Source organism: Hibiscus syriacus, unplaced genomic scaffold (assembly GCF_006381635.1).
Source record: "Hibiscus syriacus cultivar Baekdansim isolate YM2019G1 unplaced genomic scaffold, ASM638163v2 tig00013960_pilon, whole genome shotgun sequence".
In the NCBI taxonomy this organism is placed as follows: Eukaryota; Viridiplantae; Streptophyta; class Magnoliopsida; order Malvales; family Malvaceae; genus Hibiscus; species Hibiscus syriacus.
Window position 1 is genome coordinate 1,988,523 of NW_024062312.1, and position 15,777 is coordinate 2,004,299.

General features: G+C 35.1%; 3 protein-coding genes and 1 long non-coding RNA gene across 4 annotated transcripts; 1 reads left to right on the forward strand and 3 right to left on the reverse strand.

The window, feature by feature from the left end:
• Window positions 1–11: 11 nt before the first annotated feature.
• On the reverse strand, window positions 12–1,244 carry LOC120206614 (receptor-like protein kinase). Its single transcript, XM_039206212.1, has one exon. The coding sequence runs from the start codon at window positions 1,242–1,244 to the stop codon at window positions 12–14; it is 1,233 nt and encodes a 410-aa protein (XP_039062143.1).
• Window positions 1,245–1,582: 338 nt separating this feature from the next.
• LOC120206757 (B-box zinc finger protein 24-like) lies at window positions 1,583–2,804 on the reverse strand. Its single transcript, XM_039206346.1, has 3 exons — window positions 2,515–2,804; window positions 1,992–2,291; window positions 1,583–1,900 (listed from the first exon to the last, which is right to left on the reverse strand). Exons 1-3 carry the CDS (start codon window positions 2,695–2,697, stop codon window positions 1,670–1,672), a joined length of 714 nt encoding a protein of 237 aa, XP_039062277.1. The 5' UTR covers window positions 2,698–2,804; the 3' UTR covers window positions 1,583–1,669.
• A 7,208-nt stretch (window positions 2,805–10,012) lies between these two features.
• On the forward strand, window positions 10,013–14,196 carry LOC120206756 (probable dolichyl pyrophosphate Man9GlcNAc2 alpha-1,3-glucosyltransferase). The gene is made up of 6 exons (XM_039206345.1): window positions 10,013–10,617; window positions 10,718–10,901; window positions 10,990–11,097; window positions 12,256–12,417; window positions 13,064–13,316; window positions 13,408–14,196. The coding sequence occupies exons 1-6, from the start codon at window positions 10,202–10,204 to the stop codon at window positions 13,902–13,904; spliced, it is 1,620 nt and encodes a 539-aa protein (XP_039062276.1). The 5' UTR covers window positions 10,013–10,201; the 3' UTR covers window positions 13,905–14,196.
• Window positions 14,197–14,268: 72 nt separating this feature from the next.
• LOC120206759 lies at window positions 14,269–15,641 on the reverse strand. Its single transcript, XR_005524139.1, has 2 exons — window positions 15,568–15,641; window positions 14,269–14,486 (listed from the first exon to the last, which is right to left on the reverse strand). It is a non-coding gene; the product is annotated as an uncharacterized LOC120206759 (long non-coding RNA).
• Between the last annotated feature and the right edge of the window lie 136 nt (window positions 15,642–15,777).

Below are 15,777 nucleotides of genomic sequence, written 5' to 3' on the forward strand. Positions count from 1 at the left end.
TCATCTTTTAATCACTGGTTACCAATCTCGCCGATGCAAGCCGAAGCGGGCCTCTGCCCTCCGCCACAAATAGGGATCGTTGACGGGCAACTCAGGCAATTATTCGCAAGGTTGCCGCTGATCCTGTTGCCGCTGCTATTGAACTGCCGCGGTATCCGACCCGACAAGAAGTTGTCGTCTAGGAACAAGCTTCTCCACGGCCTCCCCAACCGCTGTCCGTATGCTAGCGGGATTCGACCGGTCAATCCATTGTACCCCAAGTTGATCACTTGCAAGTTCTCAAAGTTCACCAGGCCCACTGGCAGATGACCCTGCAACCGGTTCCTTTGCGCATTCAGCACCTGAAGCGGCGAACTGCTCCCGAGATGGGTGTTCACTTCGATCGAAGTGAGTTGATTGAAGGAAATGTTGAGTTTATTCAGGGACGGCAATGAGAGAATCGACCGACTAATGGAACCTGTGAACTTGTTGTCACTTAGATCAATATGTCTCAGCTCTTTAAGTGACCCCAGTTCTGTAATATGTCCTGCAAGTTGATTGTGGGACAATATTAAGGATCTCAGTTTTGTTGGAAGCTTTGGTAAGCTTCCTACAAACATGTTGGATCCAAGGTCTAATGTATCCAATTTCCATAGTCCATTAATGTCAGGAATCCTTCCAGAGAATTCGTTGTTTGCTAAGCTCATTCGTGTCAATCTTCTTAACTCGGATGTCCTCGTTGGTATCGGACCGGAGAGGAGGTTTTCCGATAAGTCTATCGATTCAATGTTCTTCAATCCATTGATCCATCCTCCAATACCACCTGTGAAGAAATTCCCTGAAAGAGAAAGCATGGTTAGTTTCTTGAGATTCTTTAAAGAATCCGGCAACGGCCCTCTAAACTGGTTCCTACTGAGATCAAGCAATGTTAACTCGGCGAGGTTCCCTATATTGTGCGTTAAAAAACCATCGTATCCCGCACTATCGAGCTCGATCGACACAATCCGATTCGTCAAGTTATCTCCAGGATTCGAACACAAAATCCCCAAGAATTTCGCGCCGGTACTATCACATGGATCCACCGAGAAATCCCACGAACTGATGTACGACGACGGTGGGATCATGTTGGGATCAATAGAACGCCTCAACGCTTGAAGTGCTTCGGTGTCCGACCTCAACGTCATCGAATGAACGAGTGCAAACACCGAAGCTAAAACCACTGCAACGGCAACGAAATTCGAAGAAGACGATGAGATCGATTCCATTTCTTTGAAGATTCCGTTTGATGGTAATGTAAGCAAGGGGGGAATAAGGTACAAATAGTTACATTTAGATGGTATAATTTCCATGAAGATTATAAAGTAAAGACGCTGAACATCAGGTAGAAAGATAGTGAACTGGTTTCTTTATGTTAGGCACAGAATTTGATCTTTACTCCTTTCAACCTACTTTCTATCAACAAAAATATTATTAAAAAATTCTGTAAATCTGAATGACATTGTAATATGATTTCCTATGAACTTGAAGATCATATATGTATGTTCATCTTCGAATGCGCATCGAAAACTTGTACATATAAAGAAAAACAAAGGCAACATAATCGGAAAGCAAGACGAAATGCATACGGGCTTAGGTATGCGTACATATGAAACTATAAACATATAGTTTGATCACATCACATACACCAACCTCATCCTAGATCAGGGACCGTGAAGTACTCGTCGTCATCATCCGGGATCTCGATTCTAGGCTTCTTAAGAGACATGGAATACTTGGTAGGTCGGTACAAGTTCGTATTGTTCGACCGCGGCATCGGAAGTTGAGGGACTTCGGCCGGTGCTAAAGCCTCCTGAGGCAATTGATCACCGAAAAGACCAATGTCTGCTAGCCATTCGAGCTCTCCAAGCTCAGACTGCTCTTTCTGCAACAAAACAGGGAACACAAACATTACAGGAAGACGAATATAAAATTCAGAACTCGAACCGAGTGTTGGATAAATAATAGTTTCTCACCTTGCTTAGAGATTGAATGTCCGAGAGTTCCAACAGATCATCAACAGCCCATTGGGAAGCAAAGCTTGAGTGCTGATGTTGTGGCGTTTTCAGTGAGGTCTGAGGTGCACTCTTGTTGGGTGGCTCCAACACATTGCTTTCAGCCTTTTTATTGCAACTCTGACTCAAGGCGACTCGGATTCCGGTGGCGAGGAACCTTTGATGATTCGCGGCAAGGCTGCCGGCCGGATGGATCGGTTCGTCGCAATCACGGCAGAAAAGGGCTCTATCTTCAACACAAAAGATGAAAGCCGCTTTGTCCTGTATGACATATATGCACAAGATTCACAGTCTACGTTACAACATTCATACTCAGCATGTATTAAGAGGATTCAGATCCATAGTACTAAATGATGGTCACGGTTACGACGTGATTCGTATCTTAAAAATAATTACGTTCTTAAAAAAAACTTTACGAGACGACCGTTACAAAACATATGAAAAATTTCATGAGAAAAACCATAAAAAAAGTGAAATTTTGAACCTGGCAAATATCACAAGGAGGAAGCTTGTTGGAAAGGCACTGAAGGAGAAGCCTTTGGTGTTTGCTTGCAAGCTTGTTAGCTGCATGAACTTCAATGTCACATTTAGCACAAAGTGCAGCCTCATCTGCACAACATATCACTGTTGCTCGTGCTCTTTCACAGACATCACACTGGATTTTCATTTTCTTTTTCTTTCACTAAAGCTTGGATCTTTTGATTGAAGTCACTCTCCAAATCGAATATTTCCCCTTGTTCCAGAAATTCAAGAGGAACCCATTGTTCAAAACCTTGAGAAATTATAAAAAAAAATCAACGAGTAAAAAAGTTATATTTTTCCCCCGAGAAACAAACACCCAAGAGAATCCCAGAGTTTAAAATCTTGTGAAAACGATGAAAAACTGAAGCCAATAAGTGAACAAGATCTGGGTATACCTTAAAAAAGTTTCCTTTCTAGTTTTTTTCCTGAGAAAAGAGGAAAGGAAAAAGACAAAAAAATATCTGGGGGGAAAATATGGGATTTAAGAGAAGATAAGAGAGAGAACTTGGAATCAGTGGAAGATAAAAAAGTGGAAGAATTAATGGTGAAAAATCAAAGAGGGGGGGGGGGACAGGATTGGAGATAAGATTGTGAAATCAAAATCAAGAAATTTAGGCATTACAACGATGCAATTGATGGGGTCGCCATGTTCATGGATTGTGTGGCTGAGAACACTGCAATGTGTTTCATGCTACAACCTGAGAACGTGTTCTGTGGTCACCATTGTTGATTTTATTAGTGAGTTAAGATTCTCTGATATTCTTTTGTATTGGTATTATTACGTTTTCAGTCCCTTTATTCTTTTTATATTACAATATACTCCTTCTCCCCCCCCCCAGAATTTAATCTATCGATTTGAAAATTAAATTTCAATTCATAACAATATTAATGTCAAAATTCATTACATAATGCAATGAAAAAAATAATGGCTCAACTAGGAGGGAGGAAAATTTATTTTTTTGAAGTAGAGTGAAATGAATAGTGCACGGGAAAGTCGGTCGGACCATTTGATGTTTTTGAAAAGATGCTTGAAAAATATAACATTTTGTAGGTTAGTACTCTGCTAAGTGTACCGTCCAAACTACTTGTGACATTGAAAATACGTCGTTTCTTTCAGGCTTCCTCTCAAGAGCACCGAATAATACGATCGTCTCTTCTCATGTACAATTCATTTTACCCAAAAAAAAATTCTCCAAGTTCATCCAAACTATTTTTTTTCCAAATTATTATCTCATCAAATTTACCCCAATGTTATAATCAAATGCATTTTAATTTTTAAATTAGACATTCCAATATTAAAATGCCATATATTCAAGTATGAGTTATTAAAATGCCACATTTTAATTTTAAGATTAGATATTTCAAATCATAATAATATTAATCGACTCTTATTTTTTTAAATTATTATTTAATACATGATTGATTTTAAGATGACTATAAGGGTCTGTTTGTTTATGTAGAACTAATGTTTTGAAATAACAAATAAGGGTAAAAATATTTTTAGACCAAATTGAATTTATTCAAACATTATAAAAATAATTCAAAGTTATTAAGTTTTTAAAAGGTGAAATATACAATTTCGGGCATGGTTTCGAAACCCTACAAGAGGTTTCGAAACCCCTAAGGTAAAATGTAAATATGGCCAACAAGTTTCGAAACTCGTGTTCAAACGATCATAATTTTAAATGAAGGTTTCGAAACCCCTTTAAAGGTTTCGAAACCCCTACGCAAAATTGCAAAATTTTCAACTCCCAACTGCTCAAAATCATCCCAAACGGCTAGTAACTCATTCAAACATATAAAAACAAGTTGATGACACTTGAAGAATGTGACCAACACCTATCCAAGCATTCATACACAATAGGAAAAAATTTCAATCATTATTTTCCTTCTCTTGTAAATATTTGTGTTTTGAACTTAATTATATATCCTTAGGTTTTGTTTTTATGAGCTAAATCTTTGTAAACACCAACCTAGAGAGGTCTTATTGTTTAAACATTTTTTATCCTTTGTAAAGGTGTTTTGGTTCTAGTTTAGTCAAGTGAAAAAATAGGAAGTTGTAAACATTATTCTTTATCCTTGAAAAAGAAAGAACAAATTAGTGGATTTGTTGGAAAATCCTAAGTATGGAGCTTAGGTAGTGGATGTATACTTCATTGAGGGAGTTAAACCACTATAAATCATTATGCAAAATTTTCTGTCTTTGTAGTCCTTACTAGGGATGGCAACTCAACCCGAATCCGACGGGTTCCGACCCGACCCGACCCGATCGGGTCGGATTTTTTTTAAAAAAATTCGGGTTCGGGTCGGGTCGGGTTTTTTTTAAATGTACTGTTCGGGTCGGGTTTAGGGTGAAAAAAATCCGACCCGACCCTACCCGAAAAATATATATAATTTTATCCTATATATTTAGGGATAATTACAATAATGTCCCTCCATATATAATTTTTTTCAATTAAGTCACTGTTTTCATTGAATAAAATTTTTTTTATTATTATTTCGGGTCGGGTCGGGTCGGGTTTCTAAGTCATATATTCAGGTCGGGTCGGGTGAAACCTTAATTTCGTCGGGTCGGGTCGGGTCACGGGTGAAAAATCCTTTCTTCTCGGGTCGGGTCGGGTGGCCCAAAAACCCGACCCGACCCGACCCGACCCATTGCCATCCCTAGTCCTTACCCCCTAAACTTCAAAAAGCCAATTCACCCCCTCTTGGCATGTTTCGATTAATCGAACGAGCTTCATAGGTCATAACAATTGGTATCAGAGCTTGATTCATTAGAAGGTCTAATAATCTTAAGATGATCCCTGAAAAAACCCTATCCATTTCTAACACAACCGAGAATATGGTTTCCACATTCGATTCATTCTATATGGAAGACTCTTAATCGATTGACAATAACTACCGTCATTGGAAGAAATTAATGAAGATATTTATCCAATCCAATGATCTTGATGCATGAGATATGATCGAGAATGATTACTCTTCTCCAAAGAAAAAGACGAAGGAGTGGAGTGACCAAGAACGGAAGAAAGCTCAACAAAATGCCAAGGCCATGCACATGTTGTTTTGTACATTTGGTCTCGATGTATATGAAGCAATTTCTTCTTGTTCAAATGGCAAATAGCTTTGGAATAAAGTCGAAAAGACACATGGAAACAAGAAAGAAGAACCAACAAAGGTGGTGTGCTTAATGGCTCTTTTAATAAGTAACCAATGTATCTTTTAATTTTAGTGAATTTAATTCATATTCTTTTAATGAGTTACAAGATGCATACGATGAATTATTTTTGGAGTTTGAAACCATGAACTCCAAATACAAGAAATTGATTTCTAAATTTAAAGTTAAAAATGATTTTCTTTTGAAAGCTAAAATAGATTTTGAAAAATCAAAATGAAATTTTGAAAAAGATTTAGAGCTTTCAAAAATGAAAAATGAAAATTTTGAAAGAGAAATTTTTGATTTAAAAGTTAAGCTTGAATGCTTAACAAAAGAAAAAATAAATTATTTTAAATAATTCATCTAGTTTAATAATGGAAAATGCTCACATTACCATTATCATGGTCATTTGGAACATACTTGTCCTTTAAAAAAATGAAAACATTTTAAAATTATACAAGTATGAGTTCCTTCTAGGTGTGTGTGAGCAATGCTGATGAAAGTGAAGATATTCAAATACTCTAGCCACACTTGATATGAAATGGGTAACCTCTAAGTTTATTTTGATTATCTTGCATAATTGCTTGCTCATTTGGTTTATACATGTATGAGTATTGAGTATGGATGATTATATGTTATTTATTATCTCATGTATGTTGAAAATGTGTTATGATGAACATATTTTAAAGTTTTTTTTATCAATTTTAATTCATTATAATGTTTTTGGTCAAGTTATATTTCTATGTTTTAAATGGTTCTTTCAAAATATCTTGACCTTTAAAGTGCGCCTTTATTGAAAACTATTTTTAAAACAAGTGATATCATTAATTTATTGAACAATTTTAACATTTGGAATCACTTTAAGCTTATGATGCCAAATTTGATAATGTTTTTAAATCTTTTTTATTGGTGTCATTTTGGATGTTTATGCATGTGATTTATTACAAATGATATCTCTCTAACAATTTATATCAATTTTTCAAATGCATAACATTTTTGGATAACTTTATGCACATGCACTGAATTTCAACAATTAGTATTGCATAGAGTATATTAGACTTGAATATATTGAATTTCTTGTGCTACTAACTTATTTGTTCATCTTTGTTGAAATTCAATGTCTTTTAAGTGTCAAACTTTTAAAGTTAAATTTTTATTTGGAATGCATTTGTTGAGAGGAACTTTGATTTTTCAAACGATTTTAATGTTAAATTATTACTTACTCTCCAATGTTATATTTGAACCTTAAATGTTGTAATTATTTTTTATAAAAAAAAGGGCAGAAGTATGAGTTAAAAATTTAACTTCAATTATGAAAAGGGGGAGCTTCAAAAACTATTTTTCAAATGTTTTGTTATATAAAGAAGGGAGAGATTGTAGAACTAATATTTTGATATAACAAATAAGGGTAAAAATGTTTTTGGGCCAAATTGAATTTGTTCAAACATTGAAAAAATAATTTAAAGTTTTTAAGTTTTTAAAAGGTGAAACATGTAATTTTGGGCCCCCTGCAAGAGGTTTCGAAACCCCTGAGGCAGAATGTAAACCTGGCCTACAGGTTTCGAAACCCCCAAAGGTTTCCAAACCCCCTGTTCAAACAATTATAATTTTAAATAAAGGTTTTGAAACCTCCTTTAAAGGTTTTGAAACTCCTACACAAAATTGGAGATTTTTAGCTCCCAACGGCTAGAAATGACTAGTAACTCATTCCAACATATAAAAACAAGTTAAGGATACTTGAAGAAGGTGACCAACACCTATACAAGCATTCATACACGAGAAAAAAATTTCAATCCTTATTTTCTTTTTCTTATAAATATTTGTGCGCTTAATTGTATATCATCGGGTATTACTTTTGTGAGCTAAATCTTTGTAAATACCAACATAGAGAGGTTTTATTGTTTACACATTTTTTATCATTTGTAAAGGGGTTTTGGTTCTAGTTTAGCCAAGTGAAAAACTAGGGAGTTGTAAATGTAACTCTTGATCCTTGAAAAATAAAGAACAAATTAGTGGATTTGTTGGAAAATCCTAAGTAAGGAGCTTAGGTAGTGGATGTAGACTTCATTGAGGGAGTTGAACACTATAAATTATTGTTCAAATTTTACTATCATTATACTCCTTACTCCATAAACTTCAAAAAGTCAATTCACCCCTCTTAACATATTTCGGTTGATCGAACGAGCTTCATAGATCCTAACGGTTTCCCTGTGATTGGTTTTCTGAAAAATGTTTTCTTCATTTTTCAATGTTTGGTTGGCGGGAAATAGATGATCAATGTAATTTATTTTTCTTGTCAACTGAATTTTCTTTGCGTTTTCTGAACAATTACTTATCATCTGATTTTTTCGTAAGTTATTTTACAAACTTTTCACTTCAAAGCATAAACACTCAAAATATTATTATTTTATATATTTAATACTAATTTATTATTTTAGTATCATTTTAATAAAAATATTAATTATTAAATTATATTTGTTGATAATTTTTAATAATATAATATTATTTTTTGTTATAATTATATTATTATACATATTTTTTATAATTATATTATTATAATATATAATATTATACGTTTATTTTAATATATATAATAAATTTTTAATAAAATTATTATTATTTATTATTATAATAATAATATATAATAAATTATTCTAATATTTTAAAAATAATAATATTATTTTGTTAATAAATAATATTATTTATTTTATTTGATGTTTATAATAAAGAATATTTAAAAAATTTATCAACTAGTAGAAAATGAATTACATAACACCATCCAAACACCGTAAAATGATTTTCAAAAAATATTTTTCAAGAAATGTAATTTATTTTATGGAATTCTTTTTCCAAAATCTATTTTCCATGAAACAAACAAACCCCAAGTGTGATATTTATTTATAATTCTTTAAAATATTTGTCATCGTTTTAAGGTTACTTGTAAAATTATTTTATTTTTACTTCCGGTTCCATGAAGGGAGCCAGACCAAACGGGAGACTCCATGCCAGTTTCGCCATAGCGTCCGCAACTTGATTCCCTTCGTGTGGCACATACGACAACCGGACTTGCCAATTTCTAGCAAGGATCTCAAGCAAATGTGGAAGCATATGAGAACTACCACTCCTACTCCCTCCATGTTGTATAAGTTCCAGAGAAAATAATCTCAGTGATCAAAAATATCTTATAATATACATATTTTAACCACGAACACGATCACGACCCGACCCGACCCGACCCGAGACGGCGGCGGCGACACGCGAGAGTCTTCCTTGTTCTCTATCACTCAACAAGGAAGTGGGAAAGCCAAGCCTTAAATACCATTCCCCAATAGTGTTTTCAATACTATGTGGGATTGAGCATTACCAACACTTGTTCCCAATACTATGTGGGATTGAGCCTTAAATAATGATATTATTTTTGAATGTTTTACTTAAAATTGCAATAATCGCGATTGATTGTAGATTGACTTTTAATTATGACATATTTAATCGTATAATACTAATGCAATTGGTTGCTGATTTAGTTGTTTTAAGGTGCATGATTGTTAATTGTTTCCTGAATAATCACATTGTATTGGAAACAAGTGTTGGTAATGCTCAATCCCACATAGTATTGGAAACACTATTGAGAATGGTATTTAAGGCTTGGCTTTCCCACTTCCTTGTTGAGTGATAGAGAATAAGGGGGACTCTCGCGCGCCGCCGCCGTCCGTCTCGTCTCGGGTCTGGTCGTGGTAATACGTGTCTTCGACACGTCTGCGCGAATACTATCTTTTTAGAGAAAATTCTTAAAAAACACATGCAATACCACCAGTCGTTGCGATTTGGGACTATCGCAACGAATTTGAAATAAATCGCAACGCGAACTTTGACTATCACAACGAATTTGGAAAATCGCAACGCGAACTTCGACTATCACAATGCGAATATGTAAATCGCATTGCGATAGTCCAAGTTCGCGTTGCGATAGTCGAAGTTCGCGTTGCGAATCTGGAAACTGGTTTGATATACCGGAGATCGCGTTGCGAATTATCGATCACATTGCGATTTAGTTGGTCATTTTGAAAAATCTAAAAAAAGTTGGTTAAATCGTATACTATAAGGTATTTTTTGATCACTGAGGTTATTTTCTTAATTTTTTAATATTTTTCTATGATTTTCATCTACAACATTATTATTAATCAACATTTTCGATCAGTAAACAAACTTTATTAAGTATTTTATTATATTTCCGGTAACATAGGATATTAACCGTATATTAGTTCACACAACCCGTATTGTGAAAGAAACAAATTTTGTTCATTTTCTTTCGAGTGACCAGAAAGTGTTCAAGAATGTGAAAGTCTGTCTAAATTAATCTTGTATATATACACTTCAACCCTGAATTCCAATTCATTCTCCGAGTCAACTCAGATCTCTGTACACACCATCTAAGGCAGCCGCAGATGATCTTTTACTGAAGAAATGAAGTTTACAAAATAGGAATCGAAGGATGAAGAAGAAAGGAGAAATGAAAAAGGTTAAGAAGGTGAAAGGCAAGGTCCACGATGGCGAACACGATGATCCTTGGTGGTCACTAGTTCAAAACGGGATCAAACCCTCGTTCCTTTGTATATCAATATTCGCTCTATTGGTTCGCGTCGCCGTTGGGCTTCATCCATATTCCGGCGCCAATACTCCACCCAAGTTCGGCGATTACGAGGCGCAAAGGCATTGGATGGAAATCACTCTTAATCTTCAACCAAAAGACTGGTATCGTAACAGTAGTGTTAACGATCTTTCTTATTGGGGCCTTGATTATCCGCCATTAACTGCCTACCAAAGTTACATCCATGGGGTTTTCCTTAAAACCTTCGATCCCGATTCCGTTGCACTTTTCACCTCAGGAGGCTATGAATCTTACATTGGGTGAGCGTTTTTTTGCTGGGTTTTCAGTGTTACTTCTTTTGGATTTTTTATTTTCGATTTATCGACTTCCGATTGCGGTGTTTGTGGCACAAAATGGCAGGAAATTGCTAATGAGGTGGACTGTTTTATCTTCCGATGTGCTGGTATTCTTCCCGGCATCTCTTTATTTTGTGTTTGTGTATTCGATTCGGCTTGGCACAGGCCGAAACAGCGATGTAGCTTGGCACATTTCAATGGTTCTGCTGAACCCATGCCTGATCTTGATTGACCATGGTCATTTTCAGGTATTTTCAAGCCTTTTTTCCATTCCATTTCTACTAAATTATGAAAGATTAAATTGGGTATTAATATTTGTTTTGGTTCCTTTTGTAGTATAATTGTATCAGCTTGGGTCTTACCATGGCTGCCATTGCTGCAGTACTCTCTCAGAAGGACCTTGTGGCTTCTGTGCTGTATTGTCTTGCTCTCAACCATAAACAGGTGTCTTATGGTTTAGCTTTTGTTTTGCTGCATATCCATGTTCACCATTATGTATCTTAAGGACAACTTTGCGATGTCATGTAATTCGAGAAAATTGATAAATGCTAATAGATGTGAAAGGGAGGATTTTTTATGGAACATAAGAACTGTGTAGATCATTCGTGAGGTACCACATCAAAGATAACTTTTCAAGAGATTTTAACTTCATTTTTATGAAAGAATGGTGTATGGCTATTTATATTTGGGTCATTGCTAAAGGAAGTTTTGTGCTGTTCTCTTTAATTTGATCATTTAAACAACATTGGGAATAATTAGGAGATGATAAAAGAAAATGAAAAAGAAGGAAAATTGTAGATATGATGCTTTTGCGGGACAAGGTTTCAGTATACCTTTTAATGGTAACCTTGTTGCACGGAGACTTTCAATGTTTCAAGAGCATGTGTTAAATACAACCGCATGTGGCCTTTTCTATTGATTACACTTTGAAAGATGCTTTAACTTCTGGACACGATCAAGCTGTTAGCTGTGTGAGAGTTCTTATTACTAGACACTATTCGCACGTTACATGCACATAGGAATTACTTTTCCCTTCCATGATGATATAAGTTATTAGAGCATGACCATCTTTGTTCCTGCAACCTTTGATTATAGTTTTATAAGGGTTCATTTTCTTATCTGTTGGAATCTTGAAAAAGCCAGTTAGCTTTATAATAACTAATAGTCTAATTTGAGTATAAGAAGATTTGATCCTTTTCTAGAATAATTATATGGCTTTCGTCTGGAATCGGGATATATGTATTTCCTGGGTATTGCTTGGTAGGAAAGATAGAAATAGGTATTTTAGTGGATAGATTTCATAGTGACATTCCTATTTATAGCTCAACCATTAAACAAAACAATTTTCCATCCTTATCCATCTCCTTATTACCAAGAAGTGTCTCATCTATATTTCAGTTAAGAAGCTAACAGAGGAATAGAGGATACACAACAAATGAAAGACTACGGCTGAGGAATCCAACTGTATCAAATAAATTCACATGAAAAATTACTACATCCACTCAATTTATTTGTTATTTGGTCTATGTAAGATCTTTATTAGTTGATTTATTCAGGATTAGAATTTTAATATGGATCTTTCTATGTTTTCATATTTTCCAGATGAGTGCATATTTTGCACCTGCCTTTTTTAGCTATCTGTTGGGCAAATGCCTGAAGAATAAAAATCCACTGGTCGACTTGGCAAAGCTGGGATTGATGGTTATAGGAACGTTTGCTGTTGTCTGGTGGCCATATCTTCAGTCAAAAGAGGCTGCTTTGACTGTAAGTTGCAGAATGAGATCCTTCCCTCCCTCACTCTCTCTCTCTTTTTCTAAATTTCTTTACTCTCTAATTAGCTTTCTGTTCTTAGTTTGCTCTTATTAATAATTATAGAACTTCTCTTTTCCATTTTTTTTTGTATGTTTGTGTTATTTATGCAGAAATCATGGTTGTTGTTGATGGTCTGTTTGTTTGTATTTCATATGTTAACTACCTTTTCGTTTTTTTATTGAATATAATTTATGGGATTTATTTTGGATTGGCAACTACATCGGTTGTTAATCTTTTTTGTCAAACAAGAGCCCAGATGCTTCTCAATTTTTACTCATACTGCATCTTGCTGGTGTGGAACTAGCTTTTAAATGAGATTGGTATTCAAGGCAATAATCAACCTAGGGCATTAACCTTTCCTTGAGATTCGCCCATCAAAGTATGCCATATTGTAATTAATCTTGTCTGGAGAGTGGGGAGTATAATTGCTTGAGGACTAAATGAAACTTATGGATCATTCCCATCATAATGGATAGAAAAAATTCTAACATCCAATATTTGTTATATTGCTTTTTACCAGAGGTGACGCATCTTGTCCGAAGAAAATTTTCATAATGGTTTTCTTTCCAAATGAAAATAATATTGGTGCTTGTTGCAGGTTATATCTCGTCTTGCACCATTTGAGAGAGGGATATACGAGGATTACGTGGCTAATTTTTGGTGCACCAGTTCCGTGCTGGTGAAATGGAAAAAGTTATACACTACACAATCATCAAGGATTTTTAGCCTTACCGCAACCCTTTTAACATGTCTGCCCTCAATGGTTCAACAAGTCCTTGTTCCGAGTCGTAAGGGCTTTCTCTATGCATTGCTTAATAGTTCTTTCTCGTTCTACTTGTTCTCTTACCAAGGTTTGTATCTCCTTTCGTTCTTCATCCTTCTGGCCTTATTTATTTTCTCGTAACGGTTCTTGACATCATTTCTTATCGTTGAAATATGCAGTGCATGAGAAGTCTATTCTGCTTCCGCTTCTGCCTCTTGCCCTATTAGCTTTGGAAGAGCGTCGCTCGTTACTCTGGCTAACACATTTTGCAATGTTCTCTATGCTTCCTCTTTTACATCGAGACAAACTGATTCTACCGTACATGGCAATTTACACTCTCTTCATCCTTGTCTATTTTGCACCTGATGGTCCAGGTGCGCGATGCAATGGCAGCAAGACTCTCGATCATAGCCCAAAGAAGACCAGGAGAGGCATGGAATTCATTTCTTTCATCGCTTTCCACCCGTTTGTAATGGGCTTTCTGGGTTTGTGTTCTCTGATTCTGCATGTTATTTATCTAACCATGCATCCTCCGAATAGGTACCCTTTCCTCTTTGAAGCAGTGATCATGCTTATCTGTTTCTCTCAGTTTGTTTTATTCACTCTTTACTTCAATTCGAAGCAGTGGATGTTATCGAAACATGTAACATCACAAGATAAACAGAAGCTTATTTGATCATTACACCAACATTAGTGACATGAGAACACATCTGATTTTTATTGGAATGGAGCGGCAGACTGATTTGTTAGTAATTGGTTTTGCATGCGTGCATATGTATGTTTCATGATGAATAGAGCTTGCCGAGTGGTCTGCCTCAGGATGGACGGAGGGGTGCAGGGGTGTGATCACACCACTTGATAATTTGAAATTTTCATATAATTTAAGTTTTTTGTATTTCTTATTGATGATCTAATTTTGTACTCTAAATTTTTAATATAATTTTCTAAATATGATCTCTTATATATCTTCAGTTCCTGCCTGTCCATAGCTATGTAACTCAGCTTCATAGCTCAAACCAAACTAAATACATAGATTCTTCTAAGCTGAACATAATCACAATCATTTCATTAATCATCAAAAAGTGCACATTGTCATCCACTGAACACCAAATATAAATCTATTACAGAAATACTTCTTGTGATTGGGAGTAAAATGACATCAATGCAAAACTAACAATCAAAATCCAGCTTTCTAAGCCAAATGGTAGAATGATAGACTTGGCGCAGCCCTGTTTTCACAGGTCTCTGACACTCAAACCTGCAAACATAAAAAATAATGATTTGTATGGTAAAAAAAGGCGTCTGAGAACATTTCAATGTTACCAATATGATAAGAAACACACATATACAGACAGCAATGGAAAGTACGACACGTTTCTGCTGCGCATGTACGATTCTATAATGTTTCTGCTGGCCAAGAACATTGAGAAGTTACTAACACACAAGGAATAACGAAAGGATCTATTGTAATGTTGCGGGAAATAGAAAACTAATTTTTTTTTATCTACAATTCTATAACATGCTGGTTCATTCAAAACAAAGAAAATAAGAGGATACTCTAATTCATGCATAACAAACCTACCCGGAGGAAGAGATCATAACCATAAAGGCAGAACGGTGACACCGACTCCTCATTTCCTAAAAGTATCAGCGTATTCTATGTATCCAATCACATGCATGGAAATATGAGTAAATACATGAAACTCTGAAGAAAAATTGAATCCATCCGGGTCCAGGTAAAACATAAGGAGATGCTAATTAGCAAATAAACAACTCAAACAAGAGTGCAAAAAGCACAAATCAATGCTAAAAGACCAGAAAATTTAACACATTCTTCAACAATAACAAATATGATGAGGTAGGTGGCATTCAAACATCATTGATCCCAAATTATTGAAGTTTTCCACTACAAAAATCTACCTAACACATTCAGAATCTTGAATCAATGGGCACTTACAATACACAAACATCTTCATTATCACATCAAGCACCCGCATTTCACTCCAACTGAACTAAACATCTATGTTTAACTGATGATACTAAATCTTTCACAGATGGAACCAATATTAAGCAAACCAAACCAATGTTGCTAAACAAGACAAACCCATCAATTGAAAGCACTAATTATCATAATTGTACAGTATCTAGAACTCTTTAAGACAAAGCTCACATTCTTCAATTTTTTCTCATTTCAAAATACATAAATAAAGGTAATCCGTTGTCCATCTAAAGAAAAGAATGCTAGCAAAGAGATACACGCAAGGGGGAGGAAATGAACATGAAATCAATAAAATTTTCAGAAATCTAAAGAGATAATTGAAGATAGAAATGGTTTTAACCATTTTCTATGGAAGCTGCTTGAAATCCAGACAGGAAAGACCGCTCCAAACCCTAATTTTTGCGATATTCGATCATTTAAATACGCTCGCTACAAAGCCCTACGGGGCGAATTTCCTTTGTTTATATTGCTTTATTATTTGTATTATTAATCTAATGTAATTACAAGTCAACATAGGTTAAAAGATAACTTTAAATTTTAGTAAGCACAA

Bases quoted from the DNA above. Each gene is read 5' to 3' on its own strand.
- LOC120206757 (XM_039206346.1), bottom strand. From the start codon at position 2,697: ATGAAAATCCAGTGTGATGTCTGTGAAAGAGCACGAGCAACAGTGATA. The intron at 2,292-2,514 runs GTTCAAAATTTC...TATGTCATACAG, and splicing joins CTCCTTGTGATATTTGCCAG to GACAAAGCGGCTTTCATCTT. The intron at 1,901-1,991 runs GTGAGAAACTAT...GTTTTGTTGCAG, and splicing joins ACATTCAATCTCTAAGCAAG to AAAGAGCAGTCTGAGCTTGG.
- LOC120206614 (XM_039206212.1), bottom strand. From the start codon at position 1,244: ATGGAATCGATCTCATCGTCTTCTTCGAATTTCGTTGCCGTTGCAGTG.
- LOC120206756 (XM_039206345.1), top strand. From the start codon at position 10,202: ATGAAGAAGAAAGGAGAAATGAAAAAGGTTAAGAAGGTGAAAGGCAAG. The intron at 11,098-12,255 runs GTGTCTTATGGT...CATATTTTCCAG, and splicing joins TTGCTCTCAACCATAAACAG to ATGAGTGCATATTTTGCACC. The intron at 12,418-13,063 runs GTAAGTTGCAGA...TGCTTGTTGCAG, and splicing joins CAAAAGAGGCTGCTTTGACT to GTTATATCTCGTCTTGCACC.